At 46.5% G+C, this 15706-nt stretch overlaps 1 protein-coding gene and 1 long non-coding RNA gene across 4 annotated transcripts in view; one reads left to right on the forward strand and one right to left on the reverse strand.

Annotated features, from left to right (window-relative positions):
* The window catches only part of LOC118527269 (CMRF35-like molecule 2), a 35299-nt gene that overhangs the window by 10089 nt on the left and 9504 nt on the right, over window positions 1–15706 (reverse strand). Inside the window, exon 4 of one of the 3 annotated variants that reach the window (XM_036078998.2) lies at window positions 14346–15011. The exons of the other annotated variants lie outside the window; for them this stretch is intronic. Coding sequence (XP_035934891.1) covers window positions 14870–15011 — 142 coding nt within the window. The 3' untranslated portion in view covers window positions 14346–14869. Of the gene's footprint in view, window positions 1–14345; window positions 15012–15706 lie in introns of those variants that run through there. 3 annotated transcript variants of the gene reach the window in all.
* Window positions 8403–12739, forward strand: LOC118527270 (uncharacterized). Its single transcript, XR_013445196.1, has 3 exons — window positions 8403–8531; window positions 10035–10161; window positions 12632–12739. It is a non-coding gene; the product is annotated as an uncharacterized LOC118527270 (long non-coding RNA).

Below are 15706 nucleotides of genomic sequence, written 5' to 3' on the forward strand. Positions count from 1 at the left end.
CAAAAACAAATGTCCCCATGCAGTGTAAACACCTTTGTCTCTTCTTTGTTTGTCTTAGTTTCATTGAGTTTTTCACTGGCATTACAGTTGGTTCCTTTAACTTCTATACATGACTCAGTACTCATCACAATAAGTGGACTCTTCATGCCCTTCCCCTACCCCACACAGCCCCCTCCCACCTCCCCTCTGGGAACCATCCGTTTATTCTCTGGAGATGAGTCTGGTTTCTGGTTTGTCTCTCTCTTTTTTTTCCTTCGTTTGTTGTGTTTCCCCTTCTTAAACTCTGGCCTCGTGTGCCTGTCTTAACTTCCCTTTCGCTACAAGATTTACAGAGCGCACTCTGGCCTGATCTCTAGGTTCAAAGTATCCAGGCTGCTCCTATCCATGCTGAAAGCCAGAAAGTGAATTTCACAAAAGCACTAGGGACTGGCAACAAGGTTCGCTTTGCTGCTACCTTCCAGGGCTCTGTACTCAAGCCCTGCCAGCCTCAGGAATTCTTATACAATGTGTTTGCGGGTGCATCCTAGACCCCCCACCATAAAAAACTCATGTCCCCTGAACAGCAGCAAGCTTTTATTTTTTTTATTTTTTAAACATTTTATTTATTTATTTTAGAGAGAGAGAGTGAGAAAGAGCGTGAGAGGGGAGAGGGTTGGAGGGTGAAGCAGATTCCCTGCTGAGTGGGGAGCCAGATGCAGGACTTGATCCTGGGATTCTGGGATCATGACCTGAGCTGAAGGCAGTCGCTTAATCAACTGAGCCACCCAGGTGCCCTGTCAGCAGCAGAGCTTTTAAAGTATAAAGCCCTTTACCTCTGCTTTCAAAGCTCCAACCAAATTTAGAGAGGAATTACTAAGATTATTTGACTATATTTACAACCTTCTCTTCACAGAGGGAACAAATGTCCAAAATTTCTTCTACATCCTCCCACAAATGATCAATTGAAGGCCAATATTCAGGGGCTAATAGAAGCCAAACTTACATTGTGTATCCAGAAAAAAAGGCTTTTGTTAAAATTCTTTAGACAGACTTTACAAAGGCATAAATCTTTTGGTTCCCATTTTAGTTAGAATTCTCCCTGATATAAAGAAGCAAATTTAGTTAACAAGATGGGGCAGTGGCTTGATATTCAGGCCGTAATCCAGGTCTTTGGGGAATGGGGAACAACTGTCCTTCTTGTAGAAATCTCTACAAAAGGAGAACTACAGCTCTAGAAACAAGTTAAACCCCCCCCCAGCTCTCTCAACCTCCAAACCTTGCCTAGTCCTCTCAGAATGTTCTTGAATATTATAAAAGATCAGGCTATTGGCACAAAAGTGTTCTGTATTTTTAAAAACAAAATGGTGGATTTTAAATAGCAATTACCCTGAAACTCAAGGAAAACAATTTTTTACGTTCTTTCTCTGACCCTTGAAATTATAAATCTTCTCATGTGTTTGGTATGTAAACACAGCCCAAAATCTCCTGAGACTGATGAAGAAAAAAATTAAAAGGAGGGAAAAGAGAGAAATGGGAACTAAAAGAAAAGCTTTTCATATAAATAAATAAATAAATAAATAAATAAATAAATAAATAAATAACATCAGAAGGAAATACTTAAAAATTGAGCCTATAATGTCCTATTCATAAATATTAGTAAAAACAGAATTAAAATTTTGTGTTCATCCTGTCTGTGTAGTGTGTGTGTGTGTGTCAGTGTATGTTGTGTGAGATATTTTCTCTACCAACGGGAGGTATTGCTAAAATTTACATGCAAAAGATTTCTATTTAGTTATTTGAAAGCAAGCACTTACAAGCATTGAGCATTCTAAACTCAGAAAGGTAAAAACTAACCTCAACATTTTTCAGGGTCACAGTATTGGGAAAACATTTGGTACTAAAGCTCATTTAAGGTTGTTGGTTTACTTAAAATAGAGTTAGAGTTAAAATAGCCTTTAGAGTTACCAGCCTAAATATAAAACTTTTATTCTGCTTTTGTCAAATAAGGTCATGCTATCTCTATTGCAAATTTGATCGGGAGAAAAAGAAACCTTAGAATAATCTTTGATTATACCTAATGCCTCATGAAGTTTTAGGAGCAGTTTGAGTGTACTTGTTAAAAACAAGTTAATTAACAGATGTAAATAAGATAAAATAGTGAACAGATATTTATCTACTTTTCTCTTATTATTAAGAAACTAAAGATAAATCTAATAAACAGAGTTCATGCTTTATTGAAATATTGTATTATGAAAAAAGCACATTTTCAAAAATTCCAAATATATTCATCAACTTGTCAATCTAAAGAATTCAGCTGTAACCGAGCTCACAGTTGCTTACTACCCTGATTTCACTGGATATTAAGGTTTCAAAGCATTAAGAATTCTGATAAATGTAACTAAGACCACTAGAAATAACAAGGGAAACAACTCTGTTTGTGAAGAAAGTAAAATACGTGCTGTTTGTAAGAAAAAGTATGAAGAAGAAAAAGACATATTTGTTGAGGGAAAAGAAAATAAGTTTGTCCTTAAGTAAAACTGGTTATTTCAAGAGAAAACATTTAGGACAAAATCTAAATATAAAAAAGAAATTCTAGAAGATTTATGAAGGAAGGATCCTTGGAAAGAAATTTTATGTGTGGACAATACTGGCTAAGATTATGATACATTTAAATGACTAAATGAGTTTTAACATCAAAAATGCACCGGTGCGAAGTTTTTGTTTTCTCTTTGTTAAAAGTCCAGAGTTTTCTTGAACTATTGGTTTGTTCTCCATAAGAAATTGTAAGTAAAACTTTTTCTTTATCACTTAAGTTTTCTGCCTAAAAAAAACATGATTCTGGTTGACAAAGTAATTTCCTGTGTTTATCACGTCTTTGATTACTTAAGAAAACTGGGTCTTAATATGAAGGGAATTACATTTTGCTCACAATGATGTAACCTTCTGTGTTTGCATTGAGTATCTTTTATTGTCATTTTGGTTAAAAGGATAATTAAATATTGTTTCATAATGGTTTGTAACCCCATTCAATCAAACATTCAAACCATTTTGATATTTTGTGACATAGTTCCCAAAATCAAATTCTAAAATAAAGTCTTTTGACCACAGTCTGGGGTGTCCCAAAGGGCTCGTGGAACATTTCAGAGATTTTGTGGCCAATTAAACTAATGAGTGTTATTTGGTACCTTACCTTCTATGGGAAGCATTGCCAAATAAGTGATATGAATTTCTTAGATTTAATATTAAAATACATGTCCTAAAAATTATATGAAACTTCTAGAAATCTGATGTCCTGGTATGATATTATGTCAAAATTTTGTGAGTCACAGAAATAACCAGATTTCCTTGTCAGCTGCACTGGAAAGAACTCTAAGCAGATCTCCAAACTTGGCCATTTCTAAGCCTTTCTCTCATTTACAGACAGTTACACTTATACTCAGATGCCTCAATAAACGTGCAGATGTGCTTCCTTTTCAATGAGATTCATGGAAAAAACTCTGAGTACAAGTTTCTGATAACCTTAAGACCATAAATCTGAATGAAGTGAAAATATCCAAAAGTAATACAAAAACTGGATTCAAGCAGAATCAGAATTAATAACATGACTCTGAACAACTTGAGAATAATTATACTCTTTATGACTTTTCTTTGAAATGTTGCTATTTTTTAATGCTTTGTTTTTGCAGATTTAAGGAAACTTTGTCTCTTAAGCTAACTGACTTACAGCAATTTGATAAAATAAAATATACCTTTGTGAACAAATGGAAACATTTCTCTTTGCTCCTTACCTGAACCCTCCAGATTTCAGAAACTGTCAGTGAGTATTCTTCTATTTTTATGGCAATCTATTTATTTGCTTCAGTTCAGTAAGAATCTGTTCTCTTTATGACTGGACACAGTTGGAAACACTGGTTATAGGTACAAGATTTGGACTGGAATGTCCAATTTGGGGGGACATGCATAGGCTCAGGTGTGACCTGACAGCTGTAGCTCAGGTTGACTTTATGGAGTCAATAGAGCCCCTTGGAAATACCAGACTGATACCTTGTTTACAGAGTTCTCAGCAGTCTTACCAGGTGTGTAAAAAGGTCTTTGTTTCAGGGGTACAGGTCTGTGATTCATCAGTGTTACACAATTCACAGCGCTCACCATAGCACATACCCTCCCCAGTGTCTATCACCCAGCCACCCCATCCCTCCCACCCCCACCACTCCAGCAACCCTCAGTTTGTTTCCTGAGATTAAGAGTCTCTTATGGTTTTTTTCTCTCTCTCTCTGGTTTCATCTTGTTCCTGGCAGGTGCAGGATGTCTGGGGGACTTAGAGAAGAGAGGAACTCACCCAAATCTATAGGCATTACAGGCAAAGTCTGATGGCAAGTATTTGGTTTGTCTTCTGGCCTTGAGAGGCTATTAAACTTCATGTAGAGATTTTTTTAAAGATTTTATTTATTTATTTATTTGAGAGAGAGAGTGAGTGGGGGGACAAGCAGAGGGAGAGGGAGAAGCAGACCGCCTGAGTACAGAACCTGACGCAGGGCTTGATCCCACAATCCTGATATCTCAACCTGAGCCGAAATCAAGAGCTGGTCACTCAACTGAATGAGTCACACAGACACCTCTTATGTAGAGATTCTCTTAGAAAACTTCTAGCAAAGCAGTTTTAAGATACAGCTGCAAGCCAGCAAAAAAAGAAAAAATGAAATTTTGCCATTTGCAACATCGTAGATGGAACTAGAGGGCATTATGCTAAGCAAAATAAGTCAATCAGAGAAAGACAAGTATCATATGATCTCACTGATATGAGGAATTTGAGAAACAGGACAGAGGATCATAGGGGAAGGGAGGGAAAAATGAAACAAGATGAAACCAGAGAGAGAGAGAGAGAAACCATAAGAGACTCTTAATCTCAGGAAACAAACTGAGGGTTGCTGGAGTGGTGGGGGGTGGGAGGGATGGGGGGGCTGGGTGATAGACACTGGGGAGGGTATGTGCTATGGTGAGCGCTGTGAATTGTGTAAGACTGATGAATCACAGACCTGTACCCCTGAAACAAAAAATACATTATATGTTAATAAAAAAATAATTCAAAAAAAGATATAGCTGCAATTCTTGCTGCACTTATGTAAATAATCAGGCCACGGTTTTTTGGAAACTAGATTTATTTTGCAAACAAATTCATGTTAACTTGGTTATCTTTGGTAATAACGAGGGTGATTATAGAGACAAAAGATATTTCAATAACACATCTTTGTACGTATTAGATTTTAATACTAATCATTATAAGCGGGACTAGGTCCTGATTTCTTCCAGTATCCTCCACTGCCCGGCTACGACTCTCCATGCTAGCATTTTGAGTTTTCTCCCCTTTCTGACTTGGAATCATTGAGAATGAAAACTGCCCTTTTTCCTGAACAACTTGATGTACACTTCAGAGAAATCAGCACAATAGCTCACACATAGACAATCTTTGTGCCAATTGCTCAATGGGCCACTCAGATCACCAGAGACATTTGAACTACAGACCCGGAGGTTCTGTCTGATTGCCACAACCTGCCCTCACTCTACCTGAAGATGCTTCGAGTTGACATCTAGAAGTCTGCTCCCCTGGCTGCCCTCAGAACTCGGAGACTGGCTTAACATTTGATCCAGTCATTAACCATTGTTTTCTTTTTGTTTCTATAGAAATGCCTCTTATTTAATACCTGACTTACTCTGTAGTCCTGATGTTGAGAATACACCTGCATCTCTGTCTTCTGAAATGAGTTTGCATAAACTGACCTACTGTCAGTCCTAATAGACCACTTCAATGGGAAGAAACATCCCACCAGCGCAACTTTTAATATGTGAAACTTCAGAGAAGTTTAAATTTAAGTTTTCTCTGATGAACCCAACTACATGGCAGAGCAAACATTTGTCTACAAAACATTTACTGTTCCTAATCTTCCTGTGAATTGTGTTCCTCCTCTTTGAAGTCTCAGAGCCCTGCCCTTCTCCTTAATTTGGGATGAAATTTATACCTCTTTTTGCCTGACTGCCATGATTGTGTAGATTCCCTGTATGTATGCTATTAAATGCGATTTTCTCCTGTTAATGTCAATTTGATTCTTAGTCCAGCTAGAAGAACCTTGAAGGGGACAGGAGCTCTTGCTCCCCTTCCCTCTCCAGGGCTGGCCCACCTCACCCACTACTCCTCCTGTTGGCAAAGCCCTTGGCTGCTCGGCCTCCAAACCCCCCACCCTGGCAAGGCCTTCTGAGGGTAGCAAGTGGCAGAAAGAGGGCCCCAAGGGCTTTGTCTTAGGAAGGCTAGCCTGGTGGAGGCAGGTGGAGAGGGACTCCCTGGGCCCATGGACCAGATGTTGAGACAGATAGACTTTAGGAGTGAAGATGACAAGAAATTGCATTCTGAGCACATCTGAGCTGCTCACAGGGCGGACCGCTCCACAGAGGTGCCAGCAGCCAATGGAAGTCCAGAACGGGGCTGGGGAAGGGGGTGGCAGGAAGTAGGTGTGCAGAGACTGCCGGTGGTGCTAGAGAGTGGGGCAGAGACCCTCTCCAGAGACAAGGTCATCAGGGACAGACACTAGGGGATGCTGAGGTGAGGGGCCAGAGCAAGAAGAGGGCACACCTCATCACGTCAACCATACGATCCAAAGAACGGCACTGCCTTTCTCCTAATTAAGGAAATTAGGAAGTAACTGAAGAAAAAAAATTAAGGGAAGTAGATGAGAGAAATTGAAAAAGATTAATTTAAGAAAACGAAGGCAGTTGGCCTCTGAGCTCAGTTCCAGTCTCTGGAGGGCAGGGGGCATCAGCTGAGCACCAGGGAGACAACCCAGGCAGGCAGGACATGTGGCTGCTCCCGGTTCTGTTCCTTCTCATCATCCAAGGTGAGTGGGGCAGGGGCTTCAGGACGGAGCACCTGCAGGGCTGGGGCGGGACACAGACAGGGTCTATCCTGGGGGAAATAGCAGGACATTTCACTCACCAGACACTAATTCTTTAAAAAAAATTTTTTTTTTTTAGTTTTGTTACCTGACAGGTACTAAGTTGGGTTTTGGGTTAAGAAACATAAAATGAACAACACAAATGGTGCCTGTCTTCTAGTGCACTACTTCTCAACCTTGGCAGATAGTTGGATAGACATCTGATGGATGGATGCATGGATGGAGCATGGGTGAATGGATAGATGATAGATAGATGCATACATGGGCACATACATATGCATATATACACATACATAAATGCATGAATTCCTAAGGAACTTGGAGGGAGCACAAAAGCTCAAGCTCCAAGTGAGACCCACTCAAGCAAGGTGGGGTTCAGCTATCTGGATTATTTATAAACCTGCACTACTGGTCTTGACTTGTAGCTAGAGCCGGGATCTCTTCTGAAGAGCTCAGATACAGGGAGGAAGACAGGCAGCAAAACCAGGGGTGATAGGATCTCTGGAGAGTTGCTCAATCCCACACATCAGGCTGCCCAAGTCTCTGCTCTGGATGAGCCAAGGACCAGACCATCGTCCAGGGTCGTAAGTGCAACAATGGAGACAGGGACAAAGTACTCTGATGGCACCCGGAGCAACCCAGTTAGCTGCAGAACCGGAGACACCATAGAAGAGACACTGTTTGAGCCGAGCCTTGAGGGATGAATAGAAGGCTTGATTAAGCAGAGCAGAGAGAACATTCCAAGTAGAGGGAACAGCTTGTGTAAATATAAGGAGACACAGAAGAGCAAGGTGTGTAGTAAAATAACAAGCAATCACCTGTGTGAATGAATGTGTATGTGTGAGTGTGTATGTTTACTTCCATGGATGGATTCGGAGGGTGAGGGACTTTAGGTGTTTTGGGGTTAGAGTGTCAGGGGTTGGGTAGGGAGGGGGCGCACTGTCTCACCAGCTCTAGGATTCAGAAATACACCTGGGGTGCAGTGTGCGTTCTGCACTGCCGGGGAGAGGTGTTGGCAGAGGGCAAGGGAGGGGTTGTGGTCAGTAGGATCGAAGTGAGCAGAGGCCCCTGTATTGGGCAGTTAGGAGCCCCAAGGGGGACATCCAAGAGAGGAGACAACTAAAGACATACTGCAGGGGATTAAGAGACAGGCGGAATGTGGCAATTAGACAGAGAGCAGAGGCTCCTGGCTGGTCTTCAGGGCATTACCAGATGCCCCAGCATCATCCACACCATCCCAGGGCTCAAGGGAGGATGACATGAATGTTGGGTTTCTAGGCCACATCTCCATCTGCCAGGAAAGAACTGTGAGAGGCACAGAGGGGGGCACGCTGACGACAAACTGTGAGTATGGCCGAGGGTGGGAACGCTATAAGAAGTGGTGGTGCCGCGGGAAGAACTGGAATTCCTGCAGAATCCTTGTAAAAACCACCGGGTCAGAGCAACTGGTGAAGAAGGGCAGAGCGACCATCCAGGACTATCACAACCAACGCACAATCACCATGACTTTGGAGGGGCTCCGGCTGGATGACACAGACACATATTGGTGTGGAATTGAGAGAATCGGCGAAGACTTGGGGTACAAATTTTCCGTGATTGTCGACCCAGGTAGGCACTACGCCCTCCTGTGTCCTGGGGCCCTGGTACCACCCACAGAGGAGTCAGGATTGTTCCTCTGTCTTCCCAAATGGATGGAGAAGAGTCTCTAAACTTGCCTGAGACTCCACCTGTGTGTGCGTGTGTGCGTGTGTGTGTGCATGTGTGAGCAAGGATGGTTGGGGGCACCAAAAGTCTGGGAAAGACTGGAAGAAAGAGCAAGCCCCACATCTCTGCATGTCTCCAACTGCTCTCCCCAGAGGGAGCAGAGAAGCAGAGACTCGGCTAGGACAGGCTTGTCCAGGGAAGGCAGCTCCTCTTTTCCCGGTCACGTCCACCCTCAGTGCAGCCCCAGGCTGAGTGGGGCCTTGTCAGGAGTGCAGGGAGGAGTGGGTGCTAGAAAGCCATGGTCCTGATGGTCTCAGCTACAGGACAAGAGACCCTCTCCCTGCCCCATCCTTCTTCCCCTCCCTCCTCTGGCAACATAAGCACAAAGGAGCAGGCGAGGGACTCTGAACCCATTTCTGGGAGATGGAAAGGCAGACTCCACCAGAGTGCTGGGAACCCCTCTCTGGGGCTACCTCTGAGCCTTGGAGGGGACTCTGGGCTCCACTGCAGCTGCCCCAGAGGCACTAGGGCCTCCCTGGAGACAGGCCTGGAAAGGGAGTCAGGCTGTAGCCCCCCACACACAGCTCCAGATCTGGACCCCTCAGTCTTCTCTCCAACATACAGACCCACAGACACACAGACCCAGAGACTAGGTAGGTAATACATCTGATACTCATTAGCTCATTTATAAAGCAGAGAAAAGTCTCTTCACACTTAGCATATGCAAAATGGTGTGCAAATGTGCCCACTGGACAGGTATGCTGGTAGAATGTTCCAGAGATTAACTGAAAAAGACAACAAAGGTGGGTGGATGTGTGCAAGACTGCAGGAGAACTGGGGCCAGAGATCTGGAGTCTGAACCCTCCAACCAGATAAACCTTTGCTGGCAGGCCTGGTGTAATAAGAAAGGCCCCGGGGAGGCAGGCTGGACCCCAGAAGACAGCAGGGGCTGTGGGCTCTGGGCGGGGGATCCAGGGATCCAGGAGACGGGGGATCCCTCGGCCAGCCAGCTCGTGGGTCACAGTGCTTCAGGGCAGGTGGCACACAGCCTGCTTTGGGCAAGGCTGAGACTCAGAGAAGAGCTGGCCTGGCTTATTGAAAGCTGCAGGGGTGGGAACGTGGCTCTGACGTGCTCAGCTGTGCCAAACAGACCCTGAGATTGAGCTGAATGTAATTGCTCCAGAGCTTCCCACCCAACATGCCTCCCCCGGTGGTGAACTGCTGTTTCTCTGCAAATGAAGTAATTGCATGTTTGGAACAGGAAACCAAAAAGATGCAAGACCAGACCAATGTGCCTGAGTGATGAGGCTAAGGCAGAAGCTTCTTCACCCTGGGGGTGGGGAGTGGAGAAGGCCATGGGAGCCACCTGCGTCACACTCACCACCCTGCTCTGCCCTGTGTGTTTAGCACCAGATCCAACAGATTTTCCCAAGCCTGTGACAAGACCCACAACAGCCAGTTGGGATTCCACATTTCCATTTACCCTGGGCATCAACAGCACCCAGCCCGTGACTCTGATCAACCCCGACAGCAGGTGAGCAGAGCTGGACCCCAGCAGACCTTTCCCACTGCTGCCCTGTGACCGCTTCCCACAGGGCACTCTCTCAGGGACCCCCCCTTGGCCCCACTGAGGTTTCCTATGCAGGGGAGAATCAGCAAGGTCTGCACTAGGCCCCCCTCTTTATACCTCTGAGCACTTAAAGAACTCCCCACTCTGCAAGAGGAACCTAGACAAAGTTCTTCAGCTGGGCTGCAGGAGAGAAGTCTCTGGCCTCCTTCTGACCTGCCTCCCAACCCACAAGAACCACAAAGAGGTGTAGGTGGTTCCAGCCTCAAGTATGCCAGAAGAGAAGTACTCTGTATTCCTTTCCTGTGGCTTCTGGAACAAATCACCACCAACCTGGTGGCTTAAGACAAAACGAGTTTTATGATCTTATGGTTCTGGAGGTCAGAAGTCTGAAATGAGTCTCCCTGGGCTGAAGTTAAGGTGTTGGCAGGGCTAGTTCCTTCTGGAGGCTCTAAGGGAGAAGACCTTCCTTGTCTTTTCCAGCCTCTGGAGGCCCTGCACCCCCTGGCTCCGGGTCCCTTCCGTCCTCACAGCCAGCAGGGGTGGTTGAGTCCTCCTCATACCACATTACCAGGACACTGGCTCTCCCCTGTCCTTTCATTTATAAACACACTGCTGATGACATTAGGTCCACCCAGGTAACCCAGGATAATCTCCCCATCTCAAGGTCAGCTGGTTGGCAATCTTAACTCCATCTGCATCATGACTTCCCCCTTGCCACGTACCCTAACACATTCACAGGTCTGACATCCCTGGGGGGGGGGGTGTTATTCTGCCCACAGATGGTCACAAGCAGGTGCCTGTTCCATGAATTCAACCCTGTCCTCCCTGAGTGCTAGGGAAACGCTGGGAAGGAGTGGGATGCTGTGATTCCTGCTTTCTCACATTCCCAATATGGTAGAGAGGCTGGGACATCAACCTGAAGGCCCCCCCACCCCATCAAGAATCATCCAAAGACAACCAATTAGCTCTTTCATCAAAGGGCAAACACACTGCCCCATTTTCACCCCATCAGAGACCGGGGGAAGGTGCATTCCCTCCCTGGATCCTGCCTCCCAGAAACACCCTCCACCACCTTCCGTCCAGCCCCAGTTCTACTTCTTTCCCTTCTGCAGGACCCTATTCCTAGGAACCGGGCCCCACTGGATAGTTTGTTCCGTCATGCCTCTGAATGACGCAAGGCACTTGGCTATGCTTCATGATGAGCTTCTGTCCTGCTGGTGACTGTTTGGAGTTGTTCTGTTGAGTGGGGAGTGGAGGGTGCAGGACTTTGAGGAGACCAAGGAGCATAGGAGGAAGTCTGCAAGGTGGAGAGACGGGACAGCAGCCCCACAGTGAATAGAACTTATGAAAAGAGCACAGTAGCTTAAAGGATATTTTGAGGAAGGGCAAAGCAGCATGCCCTCTCTCTTTCCAGAAAACCACCTGTGAAATCCAATGACCCATCATGCTCTAGGCAGGTAAAGGACAGAGCAAGGTTGGTCTGCAAGGAGTCCTGGCCTTGCTTGTGGAGGACAGGATGAGGCCGATGGTAAAGGGGTCAGACAGTTGATTAATAAGACAAACCACCAGGGGGACATATGTAAGCAATGGCCCATCATCCATCTAGACCCCGTGTCCACTATATAGGTTGTATGAGAGAGAACACCTCATATGTGCTACCACATGGGGTCAGAGCTGGGAGAGACCCCACCCAGGAGAACCCTGAAGGTAAATAGCCAGGTGGACAGGGGTGGGGGATCTTCATCTGCTTCAAAGAGGTAATATTAGATCGGAGATGGAAATTTGGACAGAATTGACACAAGGTCGGACACAAGTAGAATGAAAAGACACACAAAGGTAAACCCTCGAGCTTTGCTGGCCTGAGGTGAGGTGGAGGGAAATTGTAGGAGGGTAACCAAAAAGCAGGATGAAATCAGGAGGCAGAGGTGCTGGACCCCAGGCTAAGCCTGCAGGGAGGCTCCTAAAGGCTTAGCCTTGGTTGGGCAGCATGGCTGTGCCCTCAGAGGGGCTTCCCTGGCAGGAACCAATGCTTGTCTCTCCTGAAGCTCTGGGCTCAGGAGTCAGGTCAGGGAGGAAGCGGCTGGGGCTGTCCCTAAAGAGGGAGCTCACTGATGTCACCCTGTTCCTTGCACAGGGCCCTGCTGTGCAACCTTCACTTTGTGCCCTTCACCTTTGTGAAGGTGCCCCTGCACAGGGTCCTGCTGTGGACTGTGGTGTGGCTGATCCAGAGTCGGGGGGACCCAGGGGGAGAATAGAGTCAGCCTGAGCAGGAGAAGCACAGCTCCCATGCCATCAGCACCCCTGCACCCTCTGACCTCTCAGCAGGGAATGGGCAGTGGTTGAAGTTCCGAGAGAGATCTGGTCCCTGTTAGGTGGGGACTCCCCTCATCCTGACCTCAGGAATAAACTCTGGCTCCCTCCCTGCTCTGCACAGGTCGGGGACCCTGGCCTCCGCGGTAGCAGCCAAGAAGCCTCCTGTGTGGATCCTCCTGATGCCTCTTTTCCTTGTGACCCTGGAGTGGCTCTGCCAAGGATAATGGACTATTACAGCGTTCAGGACTCTGGCCAATGATGGGTTTTAAAATCCAGACCATCCAGTAATTATAAAGCCAGAATTAAATCAAAAAGCTTCCGAGTGTGTCCACATGTCAAAGACCCCTGATGGGCCAGGTGTACAGAGGTCTGCTGATTCCACCTCCTCCTGGAGTAAGAATAGCCTGAATGTAAGATGGAAGACAAGGTTGGGCCATCTCTGACCCGCATCCCATCTGTTTGCTCAATACATTTCCTATTAAATCTATGGCTTTCCTGGGCTCTTTTGAGATTATTTCTTTGGGACACTATTTCAGTCTTTTATATGTGAGAGGACGACCCTTCCATCCTAAAGGGTCCAAAGTGACTCTAAATTGAATGCTAGAATCATAATATGTCTGGCAACTGGGAGGTGGAAGACAAGAGAAGGGAGAGACCTGGGTGATGCCTTTTAATCCCCTCAAAGAGTTCCCAACGAGGGCTCCCCTCATATAGATGTGAAATTTCACTGATGGCCAGGAGTGCATAAAGAAAAGCATAGGGACTTGGGTTTGGAAGTTATTTTCTGTGTTTGTATTTTATTATTATTATTATTAGAGAGAAAGAGAGAGAGCATGCCAGCTGGAGGGGAAGGACAGATGGAGGGTGAGAATCCCAAGCAGACTCCACGCCCAGTGTGGAGACTGATGCAAGTCCCGATCTCATGACCCTGAGATCATGACCTGAACCGAAATGAGGAGTCCAATGCTTAACTATCTGAGCCACCCAGGCACCCCTATTTTTTAAAAAAGAGTATCATGGTATATATATACCTCACATGTTAGAAAGCCTTTGCAAGGGGCGCCTGGGTGGCACAGTCGTTAAGCATCTGCCTTCAGCTCAGGTCGTGATCCCAGGGTTGTGAGATCGAGCCCCACATTGGACTCCCTACTCAGTGTGAAGCTTGTTTATCCCTCTCCCGCTCGCCCTGCTTGTGTTCTCTCTCTCTGTCAAATAAATAAATAAAATCTTTTAAAAAAAAGAAAATTTTAAAAATTTTTTAAAAAGAAAGGCTTCACAAGCTAGGTGTACAGTTAAATGAGCTTTTTTAAGTAGGAATACTTGGGTTACTGTCATTGCAATCAAGATCTTTAGGGATGTGGATATCTGACTATAAATTTGTCAAAACTAAATGAAGTTACTCTTTTTCCCTGTGTAAGTAATAGTGTTTTGTGGGGAGGGGCTTTGAAACAATGTAAATATCCACATGTCTCTGTATCTACATCGGTGACCTCCAAGGACAGGGGACTCAGCCGGTGGTCACAAGAACAGTTCATTTCTGTCCATCCATTTGTCCCTTAGCCCTCCTGGTCCTGCAGGTGCAGGGCTCCAGGGACAGTCAGGACTTCTCCATCCAGACAGGACAAAGGAGGGCCTGAGATCTGTCCCCATCACGCCTGTGATGCTGTCCATCCCCCTGCCAGCTCAGACCACCATCATCCCCTCTTGGTTTGACCTAAACTTTGGCCTTTCCACCCTCCCACCCTCCCCCACCCCCAGCAGAGCAAGGGCAAGCCAGAATGCTGGGCCCTTCATGTTTAACTTCCTCCCACTCACACATCAAAAAATAACACAAGTCTTTTTCTATTTTAATTTTCAAAGGTATACATATTTCCTCCCAACAAAATGTTGGGGTTTGGGGGGGTTTCTCTTCTACTTACATTCTTCCTGGGCTCTGCTCTTTTTTGTGTCCATATTTTTTGAACCATTTTTGGGGAACTATATCTCTTTTCTGAGCTCCTTTTTAGTGAGGTCCTTGTCTGTCATTTCTCTGAGACCGAGTGCACCTATCTGACCTCTTGCTCTGTGTCCTGGAGCATTTCCTCTCTGAAGCAAATTCACCAGCCACCTTTTGCTGGCTCTCTGTTCCTCTCCTTGAGCCCGTTAGAAAAGGCGCTGGTTCGTTTTTGGCTCGAGCTTTCCTTTGAAGGAGGTCGGGGCTTCGCCAAAGCGGGTGTGTCGGGGCTGGGTGGGGGGTCTTCTGCCGCAGCGGGTGGCTTCTGGTGGGGAACAGCTCCGCCACATGCTGACACCTGAGCCCACGCGGTTCTGGGTCGCGTGTCAGGAAAGGGCGAGACCTCAAGGCCCAGCAGCCTGCGTGTTACCGTGTGGGAGCTCCGGGCCCGCGGTCCCCGCCGCAGGGCTGAGTCACAGAGGGGCACTTGGCAGCAGCCAGCACCCTCCCCACAGCCGCCGTGCCCACGGCAGAGGCAGCACGTTCCTCTTTACCGTCTTGCCCGACCCTAGAACGGATAGAGGCCGAATGGTCCCGTTACCCATGCTTAGATTTTCCTTACTTTGTCATGTCACAGATCCTGTGGTCAGGAATTCCAGCGGGTTGAGACACGGATGGCCTGTCTCTGCTCCATCATGTCTGGGGCCTCAGTTGGGAAGACATACGCTGGTGGGGTGACTCACATGGCTGGGTGCCACTGTCATCCGGAAGCTTCTTTGCCCGCGTGTCTGGAACATGAGCCAGGGTGACCCAACCAGGAGCTCAGTCCTGACTGTTGACCCGAGACCCTACAGGTAGCCTCTCCATGTGGCCGCCGGGTTCTGAGTGGGAGAGCCCCCAGAGCCAGGGTTTCTAGAGACTGAGGAAGGGGCTACGGGGTTCCTCCTGGCCTGGCCTCGGACGTCACACAGGGTCACTGTCACCAGGCTCTATCTGGGCCTTCCGACGGGGACAAACATTGGTTCTTGGAGGGTGAAAAAATGCTACTCTTTTCGTATATAAAACATAGATGATCGATTGGTAGAGGATCAACTGATCAATAGAACATGAACATATACAGTATATCTTTGGTATTAAAATGTCATAGTGCGGCGGGGTAGGGGTGCACTTCCAGGAAGAGAAAATGAGTCAACAGGCTCCTTAGGAGGATAATTATGGAACAACGTTTGGGAAGCTCTGCTCTGGGCTACTGGCTGCAGGGCC

This window comes from Halichoerus grypus, chromosome 2 (assembly GCF_964656455.1).
Source record: "Halichoerus grypus chromosome 2, mHalGry1.hap1.1, whole genome shotgun sequence".
NCBI lineage: Eukaryota > Metazoa > Chordata > Mammalia > Carnivora > Phocidae > Halichoerus > Halichoerus grypus.